The following is a 23147-nucleotide window of genomic DNA, read 5'->3' as shown; positions in this document are numbered from 1 at the left end:
ACAACAAACGCTAACATGCTGATATTTTGCAGGTTTAACGTTTAACATTTTCACCGTCTCAGTTTCAGCAGGTTAGCGTGCTAACGTGCTAATAATTAGCACTGAACGCAAAGTACAGCTGAGGCTGAGGGGAATGACACAAAGTGTTGGACGAGTTGAAATTTCAACTTGATGAAAAGGTCTGGGGATCACCGAAGTTATTACAATTCCTCCTGAGGGGACTATAAATGTCTCTACCAAATTTCATGGCAATCCAAAAATGTTTTTGAGACATTTCACTCGATGTCACTCGAGTTGAGTCGACCTCATAGTGGCGCTACATGAAGAGTCATTAGATCACCAAAGTCATTAGAATGTGTCCTCTGGGCAGCATGGACATCTGTACAAGATTTCATGGCAATCCATCCAAGTTGTTGAAATGTTTCTGTGCGGACCAAAGTCTGTGGACCAGAAAACGACTGACAGACTGACTGACCCATATTGCTATCCCTAGAGTCACAGTGCTAGCATGGCTAAAAAGAAAACTAGTATCACACCTTTTTTTTGCTGTTTTTCTAATGGGGCGTCTCCACCACTCGATTTTTTTGCCGGTAATTCACAGTTGATTTAATAGACGTGTGTGAAATTGGGGGAATTTAAAAAAGGGTCCGAACCAGCCCAGTATTGCGGAATTCTGTTGAAGTGGACAAACCTGCAATTCGTGATTTACATCCAATTCCAATGAGTCCCAAGGCAACGAGTGACGTGTCCTTTGTCAAAGGAGGCGGCGAGTACGAATGAGGAGGTGGTGCAGAGTTCACAACCCCTTCACAGGCCTAAAATGAATGTTGGCTTTTTCAGTTTTATTTGTGTAACCTTCACAATTGACAAATATTTTGATATTACAGATGTTGTAGATATCAAACTTTTTTTTCAATTTTGGCATGAAAAGTTTCGATTTTTTAGACCCGTCAATCAAGCAAAAAAATTCTAAATGTCACATTAAAGTCTGAGGTCCTACTCACAGTCTTTCTTCCCTTTCTCCCAAACACATCAAGAATCAACAAGCCCACTTCTTCCCTCTCACCCGACAGACCTGTTGGACATCAAGAGCTCAGAACAGCACGTGCTCCATGAACAGTGTGTAGGTCTTCTGCCATAGAGATCTGTGATTAGTTTAAATCATGCAAGCTCACGTACGCTCTGTTAGCGCATCCAGACAAGCGCCCACACAGTCGCAACTTAGCAGTGCATTTAATTCAGCTTCAACAATGAGGGAGCAGCGCGGGGCGGACGTGACTCTGTCTGCTGCCCTGATTCTGCGCCATCGTGTTATTTCCCCTGCTGGTCGTCATTTATTGCGGCTTCATATGGAGACGGAAGGAGAGAGGCAGCATTAACCTCACGCCTCCTCCGAGGCAACCAAAGTCAACCCTCCCTCCGAAGTCTACACTTGTCCCCGGTCTGTCCTTCTTACCTCTTGTTGCTTTTTCTCTTAGCCTATCTTTTTGTCTTCTGCTCTGTTATGCTTTTCTCCACTCTGGAGAAACAGAGGGCTCTTATTCCGGTGTAATCTCCAGCTGAGAGTCGTCGGCCGGCATGTGGCCCAAGCCGATGTCACTTTGTCGTTTTATTCTGCATCGGGGCATCTCGGAGGACGGCCGAGTGTTTGTGGTGAGAGTGGTCAGGGTGATTGAATTGCCAGAGAAGCCTCTGGGCCCAAATAAAATGAGAGAGAGAGAGAGAGAGAGAGAAGAAGAAAACAAAAGAGAGAGATTTTTTATCGCAACAAGCACAATTCAGACATGTGAATCTGATGCCCTGAGATACTTGAAGACATAGCAAGACATGCGGGCTGCAGGCAACGGGAGGTGGTGTCTGCTTGTCTGCGAGAGTGCGTGCAACCCGTAGCTTTATCTACGCACTGCTGTGCTGTGCTCTCTACCCACTGCTGTGCTGTGCTCTCTACCCACTGTGACAAGTGCTACAGCAGGCAATCCAAATAACATGCAAGAGGCAAATAAAAGGAGTGGATGAAGAGTGGGAGGGAAAACTCCTGTGGAAACTCTACCTCTCTGAAGAGCGAGAGTAGGTAGAGAAAAGAAAAAAAAGATCAGAGACAGGCAAAGGGGGGAACAGAGGGAAAAGAAAAGAGTAATAATTACACATGCTACAATCTGCCTTCAGTCCATCCTCACCCTGACACCTCACCATGCAGAGGAATAAATAAGAGTCTGCGATGGCCCCACAGGTGGAGGGAAGACAAAAAATAAAAAATCACTTAGGGTAATAAAGAGAGGTCAATCCCATTGAGAACAAAGACGAGGTGTCTGTGATATCCAGGTCAGATTCCCTCCGGAGGTCTGAGTCTTCTCTTTCCTCTTTATGTTTTCGTAATGGGCTTTTTAATTTGATTGATGGGTTGCCTATCAAACCGCCTGGTCCCCGAGGGGGCGGGCTCGACACATTTTAAATGTTACATTTTCCAACTGGTAATGGAGAGTCGGAGAGACGTGAGGAGAGAAACAGGACTTGATCTGTTTTGATACCATTTGCTCCGGGAAGGAAGGGTGACGAGAGAGAGAGAGAGCAGCAGACATAAATAACGCACCAAAGCAGCGTCTGCAATCAAAATGGACACTCAGTTGTCGGCTGTATAGCGTAGAGAATCATTGTCATCTTGTGTCATGGCTGACGGATGTAGAGTCACACAAGAGTCATTTCTGCATCTATCAAATGCGACAGTGATTGATTGATTTATTCATCTTCTCTGATTGTCATCACAAAAGCAGTGTACATGCCCTGGAGATAATGTTTCTTTCCCATTGTTTGTGCAAGAATTTCACACTCAATAATTAATAATCACGAATAATTACATTAAGCAGAAAGGCTGAGGCGTCCCCATTTGCTTTCTTTTCAGGGAATTTCGCAATCATTGAGCCCCAACTTGGTCATATTGTTTCCCAGCCATAGTTGTGACATCGATGTGAAAGTCATCTACAAGTTAGTAACTCGTGAGAACGATAACTCAAATTTGACGTGATCGTGAAGAATCTTTACTATTCATGAATGCGGGGATGAATGTCTGTACCAAATTCCATGGCAATCCATTCAGTAGTTGTCAAGAGATTATACTAAAATACCACCAACGTAATTAGGATGTATCCTCTGGGCACCATGAATGTTAGCAGAAAGTTTTGTGCCAATCCGTCCATTAAATGTTGAGATATTTCACTCAATAACTCAATAACACTTTGACCCACTGGTGGTGCTAGATAAATGGTAAATAACGGTTGTTTTTGGAGAGTACAGATCTTTCTGTACCAAAGTGCATGCCCTTCAATAAGAAATTGATGAAAAGAAAACGTCACCAAATGTCATCTTTGTGGTGGCGCTAGATAAAATGTCAGGGAATTATCCAAGTCCTTTGAATGTTTGTATAAGATTTCATGGCAATCCATCCAGCAGCTGTCAAGATATTTTAGCCTGGACCAACGCGGCGGACTAACTAACAGACCAGACTGACTATATACTGTGTATATTGTGGCAAACCAGGGGGAAGAGTCGAGTGCAGGTGCTGCAGCCACTAGGCACGTGGCAGTGGTCACACCTGCAGCCCATCAGCTAATTAGAATGAGCATATGTTCACAGGGCTGTGAAGCAGCAGCGGCAGGTGGAAGAATACGAGGATCTCCTGAACCTCTTGAGAGGAGCTGCAGCAGACAGGAGGTAATTCAGCGGACTCACCTCTCTCCTCTGCTCTGCCCAAACAGGACGGAGGAATCGTCTCACACTGGGTGTAGACCGAAGGCCAGAGACCCCGACCGGGAGGAATCTTTTGTTGAGTTTGACCCTATCCCCCTTTGCCCTACCCTGTTTATTAAAGGACACTTTTTGTTACATGGCTACTGTCTGAGTCACCTGTTTTATCTCTGAATCTTGCCTCCACGTCCCCCGGGTTGCCACAATCAATATATATATATATATATTACACACCCAACCCCCTGTATTCTCTCCACCCAGTGAAGCCCAGTGTTAAACATTTATATTATTTATGATCTGCTTAGAAAGATGTACATGCAAGATAAATGGGACACGGAGCACCTGAAGCCCATCCATCACATCACAACGGCGACACCTCTGACAGTGTCATCTTAAGGATTCACTGGTCTCGCACTCACTAGAAAGATTCCAGTCGTTTGACAAGGCTGGGAAAGTGAGTGGATATGGTCAGGTGATTGTTCTCTTGAAACCGTGCTTTGCATCTTCCTGGCTCGCTTCAGGAGGTTTCTGACAGTCAAGTCTGCAATAGCTCATTATTATTTTTTTTCTTATCTTTGACAATGTCCTCATCACCATCACTGTGGTAAAAGTGGGGAAATCAAACCGAAGCAGTAGATTTTCCTCTACCAGAATGCATATAGAGTACAATAATATTTTAGTCTCATATTGTGCTGCTTTTGATCTTTCGAGTTCTTTTGTGGTGACGTGCACTTGAGATAAACCTAAAACTTCTCACAACTTTCAAATCCACAACTTAGAGGGTAGGCTATATGGGGAAGGGGAATGAAAACATCAGACGAGACAGATTTAGCAAAAAACATGTTTAATCTCTCCTTGATGCGTGTCTATTTACACGTAATAAATCTGCAAAATAGGAAAGAGCAGGATATTTACACGGGTGTGAAACAGCCAAAACCTGTCACAGCAGCTTCAAGTCTGAAACTTTTAAAAAGGTATCAGAATTCATAAAGTATTAAAACTCTTTAAGATATTTTTTTTCTTCTTTCTACAGCTCTCTTCTTTAATCTGTGTGAAGTTTTTTTTTTTTTTACATCCTATGCTCCCTTCTCTGAAATGTACTTTAATCAAAGTGAACTCAGCAGGTGTGGGAGCTGGAGAGAACTGGAGGGATGAGAAACTTGCCGAAACTTGAGTGTCGCTGTTGGGGAGAGGGAGGGGACAAAAAAAATGGCACATTAAGTATTACGGTTGTGCGTTGCAGTAGGAGCCATGTTGGAGGGTACAGCCCATACTGAAAATAAGTACATTTCACAAACACTTCAGAACAGATATAGAGATGGCTTTCTGGAGAAAAGGGTGTGGATTCCTGAATTATTATTAGGTTTTATTGTTGTAGAAAAATAGCAATAATTTGACATTTTGGTAAATGCCTTTATTCACTTTTTTTGCTGAGAGTTACATGAAGAAATGGATACCAATGTCAGATCTGAAGCCTATGCTAAATATCAAGCTAGAGCTAGGCTATGGTTAGCTTAATTTAGCAGAGAACTAGGTGCCGGGGGAAGTGGCTGACCTGGCTCTGTTTAGTTAATTAGCTAGCTTAGCGGTGCTCTTTCTTTAACCTCTGAGTTTTCCCTGCTTCATGTGTTAATGCTAAGCTAAGCTAACCGTATTCTCTCCCCATCTTCATATATCAGACAAATATGAGAGGGGTGTTGATCTTCTCTCTAACTCTTCTGCAAGAAAGCAAATAAGCACGTTTATTTTGAGAAATAGGATAATTCATTTTGCTTTCGAGCGTGACATGACAGCAATATTAGTCTTATGTGTAGATGTTAAGTGCAGAGCTGGACTCAGGAAGTAGTTTAACTCAGCTTAGCATAAAGACCTAAAACAAGGGTGAAGTATAGTGAAAAAACATAACAAAAAAGCTATTTGTTTGTTGAACAAAATAGTACAATATACGATGTCACTGTCTATGTTATTCTCCCTGAAAGCACAACATGTTTTTCATTATGTTAAGATCAAATAAATGAGATCCGATTTGTTCTCTTAGCCAGCTTTAAAGGTGTTGGTAGGCATATTGTTTTCACTATGGATAGAGGCAGGCTAGCTCTTTCATTTTCTATGCTAAGCTAGGCTAAACATATCCTGACATTTGATTGGTTGGCTATCAAGCTCCTCATCTCACTCTCAGAAAGAAAGAAAGCAGAACTATTGCACTTCAAAATACATCTTGAATGATGTTGTAAAAATGCACATTTACATTTTTGGACATGTACCTGGAATCAGACCCTTTAGGTCCATGAACAAAATTGACTATTTTCAGTATGGGCAGAGCCAGACAAGGCACGGTGAACAGCTCTGCGTCGGGCAATTGTCGAGAGAATCTCTCCCTCCGCCTCTTCCCATCTCTCTCTCCACCCTCCTCCTCCTCCCTCCTTCATCACTGTATATTCCTATGTGGAAGTGGAGCGCCACGGATGCAACGGAATGGAGAATGAAGCGGTACCATGGTCTTCAAAGCGCTTCCTCTGCCTTGCCCAAGTCTTTTCATCTTTTACCCCAACAAGTGGCGAAGCAGAAGACAAGAAGCGAAACGAAGAAACAAAAGCACCAGAGACCAAGTTGGCCTTCTCCCGCCATCCTGGGGATTTTTCTTCTTCTTCTTTTGACTTCACTAACTAAACCTCATTACTATTTCCACATCACTAAAAGTATCTTTCACAAATCTCCATCAAAAGAACAATTGAGCCGGTGAATAGCAGTCAGACATAAATACATCAGGCTAGGTCAGTCGTTAATGAGTGCCTGCATGTGGAAGTAACATTACCTCAAATTCACCATTTATCAAGCGCAAATACAAACACTGATCACCTTCAATGAGGGATTATTTAAATGACAGTAACCAAGTGCTGACTCCTCGTGTGGAAGAACTGAACCGTAGATGGATCAGAGATAATCTCTTGTCACAGAGCTTTTCTCCTGCTGTGGAAGAAGATAAGCTTTGGTCAGCCGCCCTGCATGTTGTTTTACCCTGTGTAGATCAGTGGTTCAAGTGTTGAAGCACCTACAGTACATTTCATTCTATCCAGACGCGTATCTGCTGGCAGATTAATCCGCCATCTTAACGGCAGCTACAAGCTAACAATCTACAGATCTGGATTTTTAAAGGGTTTCATAATCATCCTGTATCTAAGGGTAATGTATGTCTTTTAATTGCAAATAGTTTTCATTTGACAGCAGCAATATGTGTGTGGTTAGGTGGCACTAAGGGTTGGTCCAGGTCTGGTAAGTAACTTTAAAAAAAAAAGCTTTGCTTGCTAAATTTAAAGTGGCACGCCCATTGTCGGCCATTGCTCAACTCTTGGGCAACCATGGAGAGATGATGTCCGGTAACAGTAAGGAATATATTATGTATATATTGTACATTTCCATGCCGATAAACCTTGGAAATGTTTGATGTTTAACCAGTCGGACTCATTTTTAGACTAGCATGCTAGCTAGGTAGCCGCCTCGTCTGCAGTAGCCAACATCAGCTAGCATGTGGCTAGTACCTAGCAGTGCCTCGTAGTTACATTGTCACGTGAAATGATAATTCAGGTTATTTCAAACTCGTCCTCATCAGAACTTGATTATTATTTTCCAGTTCTTTAAAGCTGAGATTGGAGGGATCGCTGCTCAGAGAGGCCGAGGCCTGAATGTACCACAAACGTTAAGTGACTAAAACTCACGATCCGAGAAATTCAAAAGTCACAGCTGAGACTGAACAAATACCATCTGGTGCTTTGCTCACACACTTACTATAGCGACAGCTTAACAATTTTGCAACTGTAACATAAGGCATGTTATGTAAAGAATGCTGCTTATTATAATTACAATTATGAAATATACGTATATGTATGTGTTTTTTTTCCCGGTTTGGCTTCTTAAAGTTATAAGAAATCCTCTAGCGTGTGAATGTGCCATCAGAGAACCTGAAAACGATCTATCTTTAAAATAACATCTACTCCAGTACAGGCACGTTTTGAGGTCCATGGGTAGTGACAAAAAGCGCGATGTGGGCGGGTCGTGTCGCAGGTGGCTTCTTCCTGTGCTTGAAAGTGTTTTGGGAGTTTCCCCTGTGATCCACTGGGTTGTACTGGAGAGCAGCCACAGTCACAACCATCCCATAAGAGACGGGCACCTTTCAGTTTCCTCTTCCCAAACTGCAGCTCAGACCGTCTTAGTCCGGGCTCTTGGACTACTCAGCTAACTATTCATCTGAGAGAAGCCGAGAGGCCTTTCACAGCAGCCCTGGCCTGCAAGGTTCCAGATGCATCTGCAAAGTTGTGCGCTGTCTGATCTGGATTTAAAGAGGAGGACTATAGCGTCAGCTGATTAAAGGCCGTTCCACTCTATCGCAGGGGGAAAAGAATGAGAGGGAAGCACTGTTGAAGAGGAAGAAAAAGAGGCATCTGTAACTATTTCCTTTGAAGACGTATTGTTCTAAAAGGTGCATTTGATGCATTTGAACCTACTGATATTGATATGCCCGGTCTAGTTCTCTACATTTCATAACAAGCTCTTACAGGATGGATGACCACACACAGTATATATTACCCTGGTTCTGTTTAACATCTTTCAATCTGTTTTTTCCTGTATTTTCTAGCCTTTGTTATTAACCTTCTACCATTTTTTTTTACACTCATAGGAGAAAGGACTGTGTCGTTTATGAATGCATGTTTTTTGTTAAAGCACTGCCCGATAATGCGCAGCAGGGCGTACTGGAAAGGAAACATTTAACGTGTTTTTCTTTCTTTTTTTTTTTTGAACTCTATAAAACCACAAAACGAAAAAAAGAGAAAGGCCTTCAACTGGTACGAAATCACTTACATAGATCAAGCTACATTTCATTTTCTTTTCATAAACCACATTCACATTTCAGAAGTGGGAACCTTTAGCTTGAGCGTCTTTCACTGCAGACGAGAAAACAAGCTAAAACACGAGACAATGCTGTTTCACCCGTCTTCTGCACACCAAAGCTGGCCTTCATCTTGGAGCGCACGACTCGTACCTTTTTTTTTTTTTTTGTCCAGGCAAGAGGAGGAATCTAAAAAACTAGATCAAGAAGCCGTAGAGCGCGGTGTGTGCCAAATGTCCAAATGAGCGGCTCGTGCCTCTTTCGTTGTCTGCTACCACAGCGCGAGGCTGGCTTCCACAGGAATGTCTTTTGTGTCATCTAAATCAGCTGACCAGGCCTCGGTGTATTTGGTTTCTCTAAAACAAACACAAAAGCACTGTAGGTCGGTGTAATACACACACACACACACACACACACACACACACACATATATATATATATATATATATATATATATATATATGTGTGTGTGTGTAAATGTATATAATTAAACTCTCACTTTTAGTCACTAAGCATGTCAATATTTTCATCATAGCACATCTCATCTAACGAAAAGAAGTCTCTTTGCACTAAACAACATTCAAAGTAAAACATGGCACAGGACGACTTTTTCCTCGTGTTTTCATAATTTTTCATCTTGGAAATATCAAACCCTCTCCTCAAACTTTTTTTTGTACATTACTATGGAAAACATTATTTTTTTTCAACTTTAAATTTGTTTTTAAAAACAAAAGGTTTGTATTTATATATCTATATATATATATATATATTCATATATCCTCTTCTCTCTTTTGATTTAGCTTTTGTTGTGCAAATTCAGCAGTAACACAAGTGGCACAGCACGGGGGGAGAGTAGGCAGTTAATAAGGGAGGAAAGAAAAAACAATGCGTTTACAAATCATAAGCAGAGTTATGAAACTAAAAATGTCCTGAAATGTTGATAGAGGGTTGCAGAGTCGGTTCTGGAGGAAGAGTTTCCCTGCAAAGTCCTTCCTCTTGGTCGCCCTGCAGTGGCCGCGGCCTCCGTGTTGCCAAGCATTCAACCTGCTGTAGTGTCTTTGAGCAACACGCTGAATCCTAACCAGCTCCAAGGCTGCTGCACTGTAGCTGAGCCCCGACCTCTGACCTCCCTGTGGAGGACGGAAACAGAAAGCCCTCACAGGGATCAAGTACCGCAATAAAAGATCCTGGATTGTTGTTGGCTCACAGTTTAAACTGTCGCTGTGGAGAGCTACCAGCTGTCCAGTAACATTTCAGCTCTGTATCCAGCGAGAGGAGCCTTTTGGTCACCGGTGTGCATGTGCCGGTCCTGATCGTGGCCAAAGTACCCAACTGCTGCACCCGTAGGAGTCTAGATGTGATAAGGGCCTTGATGAAAATAAACGCTCTCCTGAGCTGAGGTCCATATCGGCTGAGGCTGAGGCTGCGCTTGCATTTGGTTGTTGGGGGCTGGGTTGGTGGCTCAGAGAGAGAGAGAAAAAGAAAAAACAAAAGCCAGCCCGGTGTGGCCTTAGTTCCAAACTCTGCCATCTCTCCTGTGCTGCTGCTGCTGCTGCTGCTGGGCGCTCGTGTCCTTGCAGTCTTTCGTGAGGGTGATGACGGACAAGACTTCAAACGTCGAAGGGTCAAAAATGTCACGGGTGTCGAAGGTTGTCGTGGGAAGGCGTGTTGGTTGGCCGGTTCTCCCCTAGCCGAGGAGCGCGATTGGCCGGTCCTCAGCTGGCCAGCGCCATGGTGTCGATGACCTGCTCCAGCTTGCCGCGTAGCCGCTGTCTGCGCGACTGATCGTCCTTCTGTAACGCCGACAGGATCTGGAAACGGATGCAGAGGCAGATTAAACTACATCTTCACACCTTAATCGCTTATTTCATTCCTATAGGTGCGTTGTATTACGCTTTTTAACCCTTAATGTGCTGGTGCTCAGATACACCAGCTCTTTGGCATTTCAGCTCCCCTGTTAGTGATCACATTTCAAACCGATGCAGACAACATGGACGGGGTTGGCGGGGGAGGTGTGAGGGGCAAACGCAACGTCTATAAAGAGTGTGTGCAGGAGTGCGTGTGCTGGGGTCTCGTTAAGCGCGACATGGACATGGGAGGGAGGAGAAAAAAACCCAAAAAGACTGTATTTATGTGTGCATTTGTCTTTGTGGTGCGTCATTCCGTTTACTGTGAGTATGTGCATTAGCATTGTGTGTGAGCGTATATATATATTTATGCCTGTGTGCGCGTGAGGTCAGGGCATGTGTTAGAGGCGACGGGGACCCTGCAGCTGCCTACATCTGGATAATAGGCTGTAATGAAGGGGAGCAGTGGGTTTGAATGGAGCCAGCTGCAACCAGCCAGCATGACTACTGTAATGCTGTTGCTATTGAGGGATGGGGGGGGGGGGAGCAGGGCAGGGGAGGGGAAGAGGCTGAGGCGGCTTATCTTTCACTGCATAAAAGCCCGATGAAGTTGGGGGAAAGCAGAGGTTGAAGGAGACATGTGCATGTCTATAAGGAACCAGAGTAAGAGGTACGAGTGGAGGGCGGGATATGAACCCGTTATGGTTGCAGAATGAAAAGGGATGGACAACCAGCACCGAGAGTCACGAATGCACTAAACAACATTCTAATCATATGTATGAACCAGTGCAGCGACTTTTTCACGAGACTTGTCCTGGCGCCCGGCCAAGAAAATGAAGACCCCCCAAATTGATGTTTTTCCTCTTTGGTAGTTTAACAGGACAGATGTGTAAGTGGCATCAATCTTCTCTTCTAACTCTTGAGCCTCTTTCACACGTAGTTCCTGGAACATCACCTGGATGACCTTTCAGGCACCGCCACTGATTTGCATTATTCCCACGTACCCCACATGCAGGAGCACTTACAGCTTGTGCCTTTTCACACAGGCCGTGGGGAATAGATGGGAGGGCCACGCAGTCCAGCAGATGACTGAATGAATGAAGGAAGCGAACGGGTCGCACACATGAATGACTCAAGGGCGATGTGTTTGAAATGTTCACGGGATCCGATGGTTCAAATCCTTCAAACAGCAAGTTCTTAATGTCCTTCATAACACATAGCTTCTCTGTTATGCGCTTGTTAACTACCTAGAGACTACGCTGGTTGCCTGGCGACCACACAGTGTCTCCGCTGGCTGTAGCTTCATTTCTAGCCTTCAGAAAGGGGAGTGGTATCGATCTCTGCATCCAACTTACAACAAGAAGGTCAGTAAGCGCCTTTCTCAAAATGTCGAAGTGTTCCTTTAAAAGATGAAACCTGCACACACACACACACACACACACACACTCCTGTAACAGAAATGTACGCTTTAATCAAGCAGCAGCAGCTGTAGGATACTGTGCAAGCAGGTCTCTCCTAATGAAGCGCCATTACCTCCATAATGTGTTAAGCTCACGCCTTAATTGTGCATCCTAATGGCGGTGATACCTTCCAGGCCAACGTGGACTGAGTATCAGTGTAATTGAATTAAAATGACCTCTCGGTATCAGTCACAACAAGTGAAGTGACACAGCACACGCGCTGCTCCCAAGTCCTTTCAACACTCTGTTCCACGTCCGGAGGGAGCTCACCTCGTCTTTGTATTTGACAATGTAGGAGTAGATCTCGTGCAGCGCCGACATGCTGTTGAACTGGCTGAGGTGCAGGCGGGACTGCTCCGCAAGGTAGGCACTCATGTCCTGATCGCTGATGGCTGGCATTCGGGAGATGTCGGAGTAATACCTGGGGGAGAGGTCAGACAGAGATTTATGCACTGCACCGTTCGCATTCCACCCAAAACTCGGCTTACGGGTCGTTATTAAATATTCTGAGTGCAAACGGTGGCAGCTGGCTGCCGGTCTTCTCGCTGGGGGTTGATGCGGTTCACAATTCCATTTTTAATATTTAGCTGATTTTTCAGTATCTCGCTCGTGGACACATTGACGGGACCAATGGACACGGGAGGGACATGATAGCAGGACACAGCGGAGGAAGAGTGGACTGTGTAGAGTTCAGGAGCATATAAAGGTTGAAGTTCTTACTATTAGAGGGGAAGAGGGGGGTGTTTTTAGTCTTTTTGCTGAGAGGTGGGTAGATTAAACTTTTAGGGAGAGCAGGGAAGGTCCTTTTACTTTGTTTCACTCCAGACTTATATCGTATTTGAATATTCCCCTGTGAGCTGTGAAGCAACTTGGAGTTCAGTGTCTCGGACAGGAGGAGCCGAGGATTGAACCGCCAACCTCATACATATTGGGCTATCGGACCATCTAGTGTAATTAATAATAGATGTTTAACTATTTGGAATTTAGAGTGGGGCGTTAATCCCTCCTCCCCATCCCAATCATTTTCATACAGTCCCTTATTATTATGCATTTACTTATTGAGGCCCATCTGGTCAGAGCAACAACAACCGTTGCATTATCGGCTCAGTGCTGATGGCTACAACCGAGGAGCAGAAAGTCCATAGAAAGTACAGCAGGAGTACAATAAGAATATATTCCAATATTGAGCTGTACGCAGACCTGTTTGCACAATCCACCATCAACCATCTCCAGGTTTACTGCAGCGGGGCAGACTGGGGTTGAGCTTGCATTCGGAGGCATAATAGAAACAAGGTTTAACTGCTCCCAATTAACCATCAGCTATAAATCCGTATCTCATACTGCCTTCGTATACCCAGTGAAAGCCTTAGGACCCGCCGTAGCACGTTCAAGTGTGTCGCTCGAAATAAAGAAATGCAGACAATTATCCTGGTACCGGGATAATTGTCTGCTCCACTGTTGCTGCCGAAGGGAATGGGACCATGCTCAATGGACATGTCATTTATTTGATTTATTTAACCTTTATCTATCCAGGTTAATCCCACTGAGATTCTGAATCTCTTTTACAACGGGTACGATGACCAAGATGGCGACGTAAAAATGTAACACGAGCGCCACAGAAACACAGATAAATCAAAACACTAAGACAACAAAACAACGATCATAAAGAGAGATAGACTTAAAATAAACCAGTAAATTACATTAACCAGAGAATTTTCAAACAATCATCATGGTTAGTTTAACATTCTGGAGCTGAATCAGAGATGAAGGGAGAGTTTTATTCAGTGATGGAGGGCAAGCAGCTGCAACAACTCCGTCTCTCATTTGTGTGTTTTTACATCGCGTGCTCCTTTACAGGTGATGTGAATTTAACATTTTTTTGTCTTGGACCTGAATTCAAATGGCGTCTTTTAAAATGTCACAGACAGAACTGGCATTACGGATATTTTCTACACTCTGTGTGCACTGCATTTCATATTCATGGGCCTGGAGCAAGCTGTAATTAAAGTACATGACTTCTTTTGCGCAAATTTAATAGAAGCGTGTACTCTGAGACCAGGGAAATGCTTCAAGTGCTGGTAGCGGATAAAGTCCAACCTGTTATGTTCTCCTAATCTTACAGCAGTTTTTAGCTTCGTAGGTTAAATGAGTCATTTATCTCACCACTCCACCTCACTTTTCTTTGAAGACAAGTTTACAGATTAGTCAACCTTTCCAGCTTCAACAACTCATATGGATTTTTTCCACTTAGCATTAAAAACTGTGGATTTTTTTTCTTTTTGCTAGTTTAAAGGAATTGTTCACCCAGCAAATGAACATCTGTATATCAATTATTCGCCCTGTGTTACCTCAAATTCGTGAGTAATTGGTATACAAATGGTCATTTTGTGGGCGAAGTATTCTTTTAATCTTGCCATTTGAATGTGACTTTGTCTGCGTTCCGCTTTGACTTACCTCTCCACCCAGTTCTTGTAGTTGGGGATGTCTTTAGCGTAGAGAAGCTTATTTGAAGGTGAGTCTTTCCCCAGTTTGTGCTCTGAAGTTGAACAGGAGTCCATGAAGGTCTGGGCCACCACGGACAGACAGGCGTCCGTGATGCTGTTCTTGTGGATGTCAAATACAAACTGGGGGTTCTTGATGACGTTCACCCAGAACCGCAGAGGAAGACTGGAGAGGGAACACAGAAAAGACCATTTGGAAAAAACATTTAACAACACGTAATTAAATGCAACCTGGAAATTTGAAGTGCTTTGCTTCGGCTGCTTATTTTATTATTTTCCATAACGTATGTGCATTAAAGCTTGTTTTTCTTTGGTTTGTATTGTGTTTGTAATAATGTTGCACAGTAGGTGCCGTGGCCCTCAGGCAGCGTAGCAGCTAACTGCTAAAAAAATCGAATTGGTCATAACTTGAAAAAAAGAAAAAGGGTGACCTAAATTCTGTGCAAATACAGCAAAACCTGTTAATGAAATAAACACAAACAAATACTGCAATACCGGTCTGAAGATGTTATTAAATCCTCCAGTAAATTATGAACAAGCATCCGACACAGCAACTATTTTAATTTGTTCTGCAATTTGCAGACCTGGATTTATTGATTTAATATAATACGCAGTGTTGTTCACAAACATATTTACTTTCCAGACATTTGCAGATAAGGTGTATAACATTACAGTGCACCCAGGAACACAGTGATTTTGGGGCAGTAACAACAGCTGGAACTGCAGGTCGCATGATGTCCATCTGGCTCACGAAAAACTTGTTGCCAATGACATTACAAAAGAAACAAATGTAAAACTATCATAAACATTCAAAATGTACTCTTTGAATGATCACATTTTTAACCATTATAAAACGTAAAAAAATGGAAAATGGTTATCAAAACGTCCAAGGTGATGCCATTAAATTGCTGGTTTTGGCCGACCACAACTCCAACACTCAAAAATAATCATTTAACCGTCACATAAGACAAAGAAAAGCAACAGATTGTCTCATTTAAAAAGCTGGAACCAGGCAATGTTTGAAAAATGACTTAAATGTACTTGGCCTGACTGGGTCAGTCAGACGGCTAAGCTAGGGAGAGACTCTGATGCTCACTAAATGACTCTCTCGCTTACCAGTTGCTCTTCCAGGTGTGCCGTACGTCGTAGTCTGTGATGGAGTGCTTGTCGGCCTGCTCGTCCAGGAAGTCGAACATGTACTTGATGGCGAGCGGCAGGGCGCTGCCTCTGTGGGCCGTGCTGAAGATGGTCTCAAACAGGTCGTCCACAAACTTCTGTAGCGTACCCTGAGTGGAAGGACGAGGACGGAGAGACAACAAGAGGACTTTAAATAAAGTTGAAATCTCTTGCTAGGTGGTCTTAGACATTAAAGTTTAAAACTGTAATATAGAAGCAGGAGCTGGGATTTCATGTCTGACAAGTCGGTAGTTTGTCTCGGATTCCTTTCGACATTTTAATACAGCTTATATCGCCTTATTATGGGAACTCACTCTGACCTTTTGTTTTTAGAGCTTTTACTGTTTTGTTTTATTACTTATATTGATTTTGGTCATTCATGTGTTGAGCAGTTTTGCGCTGGTACTTATGAATGAACCTATCCACCCTCACAAACACCTCCTAGAATCCTATATACCGAGGTTTAAATTCTAACTGTTAATCAGAAGAGAAGACGACCGCCTTATGAAATCTCAGAGAGAATGGCGGAGAACGGAAATAAACATAATTTCACTGTGTCGCGTGACAGAAGGTAGCGTACCATTTCCAGCCACTTGTATCCACAGCACCTGAATGGGCCATAAGTGTGTGCGTTTCTAATATGAACGGCCCCAGTGGGAATCGCAGCGATAACTCGGGCTCCGTGACCGCCTCGCTCTGCCCACTGAGCTCTGCAGAATCACAAACACAGAACCCCGGCTCTCGGATTTGGATGGCGCATTCCTCCAATGACAATGCCTCAACATAATTGCATCAAATGTAGCTAAATGAATTTCCCTAACAACACGATTTGTTTCCCAGATTTCTCCGTCTGGCAGAATCTATTACCGAGGAAACGTTTGGGAATCGTATTTAGTCAGCCATTGCGGAATGGAAGAGGAATGAATTCCTGTCCCGGGCCGCGGATCAAAGTACTGAGATCTGCATAGACGGGACAAGAAAGACAGCTATTGAGAGACAAGGACAAGATGAGTTTCTCAATTGTATTTGCCTCTCTGTTTTGTCATCATGCATGGCCAAATCTTCAATCCCTCGACAAATTACCTGTCTCCTGACACCTCCTGTATCTGCCTCCCTGCACTCTGCACCACAAGCCCACCTTTTATTAATCTGTTTTTTTCTTATTACCAGTGGAAATTGAAAAGCCGGCTCTCTTGTAACTGCTGCCCATTGCTATATTTCCCTCCCCCTGCTACAATTAGGAGAGAGACAATGAACTGAGAGACACCGAGGGAGGAAAAGGAAGGCGGCTGGATGCTGCAAGGATCCAAGATGGAAGGAATTGTTATGGGTGTGTTGGTCCCTGTGTGTTTCTTTACAAAGGGCCCTTTCTTACATTGGTAACCTTTGTTTCGGTACATCTTAAACATGATCAAGCTTCATTATCAATCCAGTATATGTTAAAATACAATATACTTTTTCAAGTCATCTCACACACAGTCACCAACAAAAGTTACCCCACTGCTGAAACAGCCGACTCTAAAGCCATCTGAAATATACCGATTGATAGGCGGGTCTCGCTTCCACTTCTCCTAATCCTAAAGTTGTACAGTGTGGCAGGTCTTGATCAAGTCTTCCATTGGGGTACCACAAGGATCAGTGCTTGGTCCTCTGCCTTTCTATATATATATATATATATCGCATCTCTTGGTCGGATTATTCGCTCACGTGTTTTTTTTCCTTATAATTGCTATACTGCTAATACCCAGCTCTGACTGTCCTTGCTGTCAGACAACCCCACTGTGTTGGCGTCAATCTCAGCCTGGCTCCCTGATGTCTTGTTTTGTCAGTCCAACACTCAAAGATATTCAGTTTGATATGATGTAAAACAGAGAAAAGCATGAAAAATGACTCGATAACGATTCATTTAAATTTAATTAAAATTCAATTTATTAAATGTCAATCCAAACTCTCCCTTGGTGATGGAACGAGTTACTCGACTCAATCCAAGGGTAGTCTTCCAAGTGTACCCACTCACTTAACATGCTGTCTCTCCCTCTCTCCCTCTTTCTATATCTCTCTTTAGAAGAAAAACCTCTCATTTCTGCTACACACTAATGTGTGACGTAATGCACCTGCAACCTTGTAGCACTCGGAACTGAACGTTGTGACACTTGGCTTCTCTTTGATCTACTATGCCTGGGATTGTACCTCATTTGTATATCTACCAACCAAATGCAAATGTAAAATGCATACACCTCTACCTGATAGAGGAATGCCTTGAATTGTGATGACGTGATTTGATATATTTTAAGACTCCTCAATGACCTGCAGACTCTCCGTACTAGTAGTTTCCTCTATGAAATAGGTGAGGTGGATCCCTTTGCTTTAAAGAGCTGATAATGCTGAAAATATCCCATCAGTCTGAGTTTCAGTGGCAGGTTTTACAGTTCCCCAGTGGTTGTAAGTGCAGTTTGAGAGTATTTTTTCTTTCACCCCGACTTGACATAAACTTTTTGAACACTGGTGTGTCACTCCTCTGTCTTACTTTTGTAGCGAGCAGCCGTGTCAGGTAGATCTCAGAGACCATCTTGCTGCCTCGGTCGCCCTCCCTCTGGTCCGAATGGTCGTGGTTCTTCACAAGATGCCACAATTTAGTTCCACTCTCCAGGTCAGGGGTTATCATGGGGGTTCGTGATCGTAGGCTGTCTGGACTACTGGCCGTCCTCAGCATACTCTCTACAGCCAGAAACACAAAACAGAGTTGTTTGGGACTACGTCAGCTCCTTTCAGAAACCTTGTGATTCAGTGATTTAAAGAAAAGGCAGATTTCCCCTTTTTAGGGAAAATATTGCAACCTATTCGTCTTCTCCTTCTGACAAATCGGTTACATTTGCATTTTGTAACTTTTGTAAATTCTTTTAAATCTTTCTAAATCTAAAAACACACATGTAACACATGCAATTATATAAATATTTTGAAATAGAAGATGTCTCATATGAGTAACAAGTCTGGGTTTTTAGCATTGCATTAGCAAATACATGAAATGTGGCCACATGGCATGTTGCTAATAGCATGAAAACCTGCAACAACATAATAATGTCTAAGAAATAATAATAAATAATAATACAAAAGAGAATCATTTCTGAATGATTCTGACCATTACATTCTATGGTAACTTGTAGTGTTATAGAGTGGGAACAGGCTGAATTTCCTATTTTTTCAGTGATCGAGGTAGTTTTTAGGTACAATGTGCTGGACACTTTGCTTGATAATATTATAAAGATACTTTTCATGCATATTCATGCATATAATGTCCTGGGGAGGGAAAAGGCACCAATTCAGTGGAATGGCCAATGAAGTAGAACTATAAACATGTAGATTCTCATTACCTGAGTTAACAAATATATAATCACCCAACACTCTGCGTATTTCTTGAATTTTTCTCTCTCGTTTACAGACTGACTCACACGACCACTCCCCTTTTCTCCATCATTGGTGGCTGTTTCATTATTCACGACGCGAGTGTCAAAGTTGATTAGAGCGAAGCAAGGAGATGCATATCTACGACTGTTCCATTTAGGATGGAGAGGAGAAAAGCAACCAGGGAGGCGGGGGGAGAGGACTGGCTGTTGCTCCTGGGGAAGAGGGTGCACGGGATGGATAGAAGAGGTGGAGAGATAAAAGAGAGAGTTGCTGATGCATGTTGCAATCCCTTTATGTCCGGTGAAAGGAGAAAGGAGATGACAGGAAAAGCGGGTGGGTGGAGTAAATGGACAGAGACACAAATAAGGTGTGGAGAGAGAGAGAGAGGGGTGAAATGGAGAGTAATGGGAGATAGAAAAATAAAAGAGGCTGAGTGTCCAGTGCTGTTGTTGCTCTTGCCGGCGGGGTGCTGAGTGGCTTTGATTCCAAACCCATCACGGCCAGTGGTGGACAACATTCACCCCGCGCTCATAAACACACCCTCCTGCACACACGCAAAAAAACTCCCACGAAAGTAAACACTTCTTTTTTTTCCATTTATTTGCTTTGAAGCAAAATAGCAGCAGCTGTGTACTTTTGCAGATGATTCATGAAAAGCAAACCTTTGATTTTCATAAATTTCATTTTCTCCAACGACATTTCTCTCCACTAATCCGGCACTCAAACAGTGTAGGTGTTGTGTGATTGCTTTTCCTCAGATGTTTCCACTTTTGTTCAAGTCGAGGCGCCTCCACATAGATGGAGCTCAGCTTCGTGCCACAGAATCTGAGGTATTTGTTTTTAGGCCTTACATATTTCTATGCTGACACCGAATCACATGCCGACTTGTGGTCGCTCGTAGCGATGAACCCACAGAGAATTATCACTTGACTCCGCACTTTTCCTGAATTGCTTCCACTGCTCACAGCTCTCATCAAAGCTGATTTAGGCAGCAGCTGTTTGCAGCGAAAAAGCTCTTATAACCCGTTGTATGTTACCTGCACAGCACCAAACAGCAGACAGGCAAACACAGCGACTAGCTGGTGAAAGTGGTGGAACATTAAGCATCTGAAGTGACAGATTTGTTTTCTCAGGAATTGGCGGAGAGCCAAACATAGATAAAAATATAGAATATGTATTATACAACTCCAAATAAACGTAATGTTGCTCCATATCTGCAGCCGAACTGTTTGCTACTGTAACATATTATCCTTATGATGATTTTGCCAGTGTTGTGTTTACGGCTTCTTTCCGCTGCCCCCAAGCATGACTGGCGTTATTGCAGGTTTAAATAATTGATATATTGGGGGGAGTGGTCAAAATAGCCACATTCAAACATGTCATTGTTCTGACCTCCTTGGTGAGTCAAATAGACTTTCAAATTGAAATATCCGATCGGTCTGCTGACAATTTAGCTTCTAGGGGGATGGGCCAAGGTTTCTGGTTTTTTTTCTGTAGCCAGCTGCTATCAGGGCCACGACTTCCTCTTCCTTGTGCATGTCATTGTTTACAGTCTGGTCAGTACCTTGAGGGGCAGGAATGGACTTTTTGTAGGTGTTTTAGGTCCAGAAAACATTTGGGCTAATCTCTAAAAAAGCAGAGGTCTCACTCTCCTGCTATTTTGAGGTCCCACGGTTGTCATCAGAATCTGCGCTCAATAGCAAACAGCCCTGATAGAGCCATGTGTACTTCGAGGGAGCCCGGCAGCCTAGTGGTTAATGTGCGTCATGCATAACCGCAACATGATTTCAAATGAATTGTATACCGTCAAGCACCTTTAGTTGCATGTCATATCCTCCTCTCTCTACCCGTACGTATCTACAGTGTTGAATAGAGGCAGAAATGCTTCCCCAGAAAGCGTTATGTCTATTACACATGCAAAAAAGAAGATTAACATTCGAACCTAAAGGTTTAATGGGTACTTTTAGAGAGAATCCAGGTTGGTTGTGAGTCTAGATCAGTAGCGATGATAACAGCTGTACATGCCTATGGGGCACTGCCTGTTTTGTATCAGACAAGCCTCCATTCTTTTTTTTTTTTTTTACTACAGAGTAATTTATCTTCTAAATTGTTTAATTTTCCAGTGAAGTACACCATATTGATGCCAGGCATCTGTCTGTCGCTGGCTGCCAGGTGCGCTCTGTCTCTCTCTCTCTCTTTCACTCAGCTGGGAATCGAGGTGTCTACTTTAATGCCTGTCATTTACGGGCTGCTTGGAAACAGCCGTGGAATAGCCTTGGCCTGGGCTGATAGCGACGGATAAAAAGGATTGCCATTCACAAAGAATGGAGCTCAATCATGGCCGCGATCAACAAAGACAAAGGCAGGCGGAGGGATGGGAGTCATTGACGGGATGATTTAAATAGGGCGAAGTCAAGAGGAGAATGGGAGTCCTACCGTATCTACTGAGGCTCTTGGTGAAGGTGGAGGAGTTGGAGATGTTATAGGCAGAGTTCTGCTTCGGCACCAGGGCGATCACGGAGCCGTCTGTCACCTGCACGCCAAAACAAACAAACAAACAAAATATTCACTGCATGAATCCAACCGCGCCGTCGACTCTGCGTCACCTGCTCGCGTACCTGATAGTGAGCCAGCGTGTTGAGTCGTTTCCAGTCATTGTCGATCTTAGTTGTGACGTCTTCATCCTGCAGAATGATTCTGGCCATGCGACCTTGACGCCATTCTTCAGGGAAGAGTGAGCAGACGTTCAGAGCAAAGAACACAACGTGTGTGTGTGTGTGTTTCATTTGGCCTTGCAGTGTGGTCAGATTCAGCTGCTTCTAAATGCTAATCATCTTTTTTCATTTTTTATGAACTGTGTTCCTCAATTTAGTCCAAGTTAATTATATGTTTTAAATTAATCATAGATCGAATGACTACGTATAATGTGAAAGGTTCACAAATTGACACCAAACTCAGCTCTACGCAGCGTTTGAACATCTTTTAGTTCATTGTATAGTTTCACGGCCCAACAGGCGGCTGTAAGTTAGTGACTTATATATTATACATTTAATATTAGGATATTTCCTGTGGGAGTTGACAAAAAGGAGAGTAAACATTGGATGTACATCCACCAGGTGGTACGAAGTCATATATTGCATCATGTCTGCAGGATATGTAAATGAGCAAAGGGTGATAGTATGTCAGTGTTATGGTTACAGGTTGCTGTGCTGCCTCCAAGCAGCCCCCCAAAAAAATATGAATACAAGTGTATTGAAACTATTAAGTGATTCTGGTCCCAGTCTATCATGTTTGTTGCAGCTTCAGTTGTTTGTCCTCTTCCAAATGAATCAAATTCTCGAAATCAAAACAAATTAATTAACCAAAAACAATCGCCCTGCCACTTCAACAGGCAATGCCCCTCTGTCAAAACACACACAAACAGAAATCAACTCTTGGCGGTGTGAAGAGTTTTGAGTTGTTATTTGACATTCAACGTCGAATTCATAAAGAATGGAATGCAGCCCATGAATTACACTATCTGGCCCGTCGCAAGGTCCAACACACAAAAGATGTTGTGCTAATTATATTACAGCAAAAACACCTTCAATATGTGCAATTTTCCCTCGTTTTTTTTCTCATGTATTTTCAAATTGACATGTAGTGGAGCTTTATTCATTTCATTTGCATCACACGACTGTTGTTGCCTCCTGTAAGCGCATCCCATCATGAACGAGTTTGAGTGGAGCATGACGAAGCCTTCGCCTGGCTAAGATCCCTGCTGGCATGATCACTGGGAGGTTTGGGTGTCACACCACCGCCAAATGTCTGCGTATTACCTAAATTAAACGCGTGCCAATAGCACAGGAGCACCGAGACACAATTTGCTTGGCAGCGCAGTCAGGGGTGCCCTTTAACCCTTTGAGGGAGCTTTGAGAATTACACGGTTTCTTCGTGGAGGTTTAGCGGTCGAGAAAGCCGCCTTTTGTGAATTTGCCCCTAAGAGTCGTCGTAGTGTCCAGTGTTGAACTGAGTATTTAAGAGAAATCTACAGCATGTAGCAGGTCATATAAATACCCCTCCTTGTGTCCAGTCATTACACCTGCGCACATGTCTCTTACGGTTCTATGAATATGTAACATGCAGTGTTGTG

At 43.3% G+C, this 23147-nt stretch overlaps 1 protein-coding gene across 1 annotated transcript in view; it reads right to left on the bottom strand.

Moving 5' to 3' along the window:
• Window positions 1-8613: 8613 nt before the first annotated feature.
• Window positions 8614-23147, bottom strand: part of LOC142960261 (plexin-A1-like) — a 110666-nt gene continuing 96132 nt past the window's right edge. Inside the window, exons 24-30 of the mRNA XM_076102028.1 lie at window positions 21634-21737; window positions 21452-21548; window positions 18138-18328; window positions 15551-15720; window positions 14388-14600; window positions 12204-12354; window positions 8614-10437 (exon numbers count right to left, since the gene is read on the bottom strand). Of these exons, the coding sequence (XP_075958143.1) occupies window positions 10342-10437; window positions 12204-12354; window positions 14388-14600; window positions 15551-15720; window positions 18138-18328; window positions 21452-21548; window positions 21634-21737 (1022 nt within the window). The 3' untranslated portion in view covers window positions 8614-10341. The remainder of the gene's footprint in view (window positions 10438-12203; window positions 12355-14387; window positions 14601-15550; window positions 15721-18137; window positions 18329-21451; window positions 21549-21633; window positions 21738-23147) is intronic.

This window comes from Anarhichas minor, unplaced genomic scaffold (genome assembly GCF_050575085.1).
Source record: "Anarhichas minor isolate MPS153535 unplaced genomic scaffold, ASM5057508v1 ptg000003l, whole genome shotgun sequence".
NCBI lineage: Eukaryota > Metazoa > Chordata > Actinopteri > Perciformes > Anarhichadidae > Anarhichas > Anarhichas minor.
This window is presented reverse-complemented; position numbering and strand designations above follow the sequence as displayed.